At 46.4% G+C, this 2,883-nt stretch overlaps 1 protein-coding gene across 1 annotated transcript in view; it reads left to right on the plus strand.

The window, feature by feature from the left end:
• LOC117950764 (small glutamine-rich tetratricopeptide repeat-containing protein alpha-like) overlaps window positions 1-2,347 on the plus strand; it is a 5,513-nt gene extending 3,166 nt beyond the window's left edge. The window contains exons 3-7 of the mRNA XM_034882103.1: window positions 521-624; window positions 872-971; window positions 1,098-1,197; window positions 1,441-1,545; window positions 2,188-2,347. Of these exons, the coding sequence (XP_034737994.1) occupies window positions 521-624; window positions 872-971; window positions 1,098-1,197; window positions 1,441-1,545; window positions 2,188-2,347 (569 nt within the window). The remainder of the gene's footprint in view (window positions 1-520; window positions 625-871; window positions 972-1,097; window positions 1,198-1,440; window positions 1,546-2,187) is intronic.
• The last annotated feature ends 536 nt before the right edge of the window (window positions 2,348-2,883 follow it).

Consider the following 2,883-nt stretch of genomic DNA (forward strand, 5'->3'; position numbering starts at 1 on the left):
GTCTGCATGTCTCTGTCTGTCGTTCTGTCTGTTGTTATGTCTGTCTGTCTGTCTGTCTGTCTGCATGTCTCTGTCTGTTTTTCTGTCCAAATAGAGAGAACTAATTTGTTTTCTTTATGATTCAGTTTTTTGCGATTGTTAGAAACTGAAAAATTGTATACAGCTACGTTCCATCTTGTGTCCCCGTGTGTGTGTCCCCGCGTGTGTGTACCCGTGTGTGTGTCCCCGTGTGTGTGTCCCCGCGTGTGTGTACCCGTGTGTGTGTTTGCGTTCCAAAAACCGTTATTATATGACTCTCAGCGCTACTTGTTGTTATTTTACCCAGTGTAGACTTGTGATGATAGATGTTTTATTAGATTATTATATCAGATTATAATAATTATTATTATATCAGATTATAATAATAATAACTGTTGTTATTATTATTATTATAATTATTATTATTATTATTATTAATAATAATATATCAGATTTTAATCCGGGACTTCCTCTTTTCTAAATGACCGTGTCTGTGCTGCAGTTGCTGTCCAGTGTCTGGAGACGGCGTTCGAGATTTCTACTGACGACCAAACGCTCGCCGTCCCCATGACGTTACCGCAGATCTTCGCCTCCGCCACCGCCAACGTAACGAATAAAACTACAGAAAGAGACATGTTGTTATATCATAAGCATATAGAGAGCGTTATGTGTTAACGTGTGTGTGTGTGCTTGTGTGTGCGTGTGTGTGCGTGTATGTTTGAATGTTTATATGTTTTTGTGTGTCTGTGTGTCTCTGTCTGTGTGTGTGTTTGTGACTGTGTGTGTGTGTGTATGTTTGTATGTTTATATGTTTGTGTGTGTGTGTGTGTGTGTGTGTGTGTGTGTGTTCTAGCTTCCTGCTGAGTCGCAGGTCAACAACAACGCCCCCCGACAGCCTCCGAACTCCCTCAGCGAGGAGCAGAGAGAAGAAGCCGAGGCGCTGAAGACCGACGGTGAGGCCGCCGTGATGTCACGGTGATGTCATGTTGATGTCATGTTGATGTCGTGGTGATGTCATCATCTGTAACGAGCTTCTACTGTTGTTAACGAGATGATGCGCTGCGTGTTTCCACCTGCAGGGAACGACCAGATGAAGGTGGAGAACTTCTCGGCTGCTGTTGAGTTTTACTCGAAGGCGATCGCCATCAACCCTCAGAACGCCGTCTACTACTGCAACAGGTGTGTGTGTGTGTGTGTGTGTGTGTGTGTATAAAATTGTTAGTTGCAGCTAGGAGTGTAATGGTATGCATATTTAATGTCATGGTTTTAGTGACCAAAATTATCACTTTTTTCAGTATTATTGCCGTGTTTTTAAAGTGTGTGTGTGTGTGCGTGTGTGTGTGTGTGTGCGCGTGTGTGTGCGCGTGTGTGTGTGCGCGTGTGTGTGCGCGTGCGCGTGTGCGCGTGTGTGTGTGTGTGTAGGGCTGCAGCCTACAGTAAACTGGGGAACTATGCCGGAGCGGTGCAGGACTGTGAACAGGCGATCTGCATCGACCCAAACTACAGCAAAGCCTACGGGAGAATGGGGTAAGGAAAACACACACACACACACATACATACATACATATACACACACACACACATACATACATACATATACACACAAACACACACACACACATACATACACACACACACACACACACACACACATACATACACACATACATACATACATACATACATACAAACACAGAGACGCACAACACAAGCACACACTCGCTTTTTACAGTCCAGTGTTTTTTGTCAGCCAGTGTCAGCCAGAGCAGGGGGAATGAGAGGGGAAACACCAGAGCAGGGGGAATGAGAGGGGGAAACACCAGAGCAGGGGGAATGAGAGAGGGGGAACACCAGAGCAGGGGGAATGAGAGGGGGAAACACCAGAGCAGGGGGAATGAGAGGGGGAAACACCAGAGCACAGGGAATGAGAGGGGAAACACCAGAGCAGGGGGAATGACAGGGGGAAACACCAGAGCAGGGGGAATGAGAGAGGGGGAAACACCAGAGCAGGGGGAATGAGAGAAGGGGAAACACCAGAGCAGGAGGAATGAGAGGAGGAAACACCAGAGCAGGAGGAATGAGAGGAGGAAACACCAGAGCAGGGGGAATGAGAGGGGGAGTCCTGACAAGACTAGAGCCCTAACGTGTCTCTCTGTCTCCTGGTCCCAGACTTGCTCTCGCCAGCCTCAACAAACACACAGAAGCAGCCGGTTACTACAAGAAAGCTCTGGAGCTCGACCCCGACAACGAGACGTACAAATCCAACCTGAAGATCGCAGAGGAGAAGATGGAGACCACCAGCCCAGTAAGACCAGGATATACACTATAATATAGACCACCTGCCCAGTAAGACCAGGATATACACTATAATATCGACCACCTGTCCAGTAAGACCAGGATATACACTATAATATAGACCACCTGCCCAGTAAGACCAGGATATACACTATAATATAGACCACCTGCCCAGTAAGACCAGGATATACACTATAATATAGACCCCCTGTCCAGTAAGACCAGGATATACACTATAATATAGACCACCTGCCCACTAAGACCAGGATACACATTATAATCTAGACCACCAGCCCAGTAGGACCAGGATACACATTATAGTCTAGACCACCAGCCCAGTAGGACAAGGATACACATTATAGTCTAGACCACCAGCCCAGTAAGACCAGGATATACCCTATAATATAGACCACCAGCCCAGTTAGACCACAACACATATTATAGACCACCAGCCCAATAAGACCACAACACATATTATAGACCACCAGCCCGATAAGACCACAACACATACAGACCACCAACCCAATAAGACCACAACACATACAGACCACCAACCCAATAAGACCACAA

Source organism: Etheostoma cragini, chromosome 9 (assembly GCF_013103735.1).
Source record: "Etheostoma cragini isolate CJK2018 chromosome 9, CSU_Ecrag_1.0, whole genome shotgun sequence".
NCBI classification, from domain to species: domain Eukaryota; kingdom Metazoa; phylum Chordata; class Actinopteri; order Perciformes; family Percidae; genus Etheostoma; species Etheostoma cragini.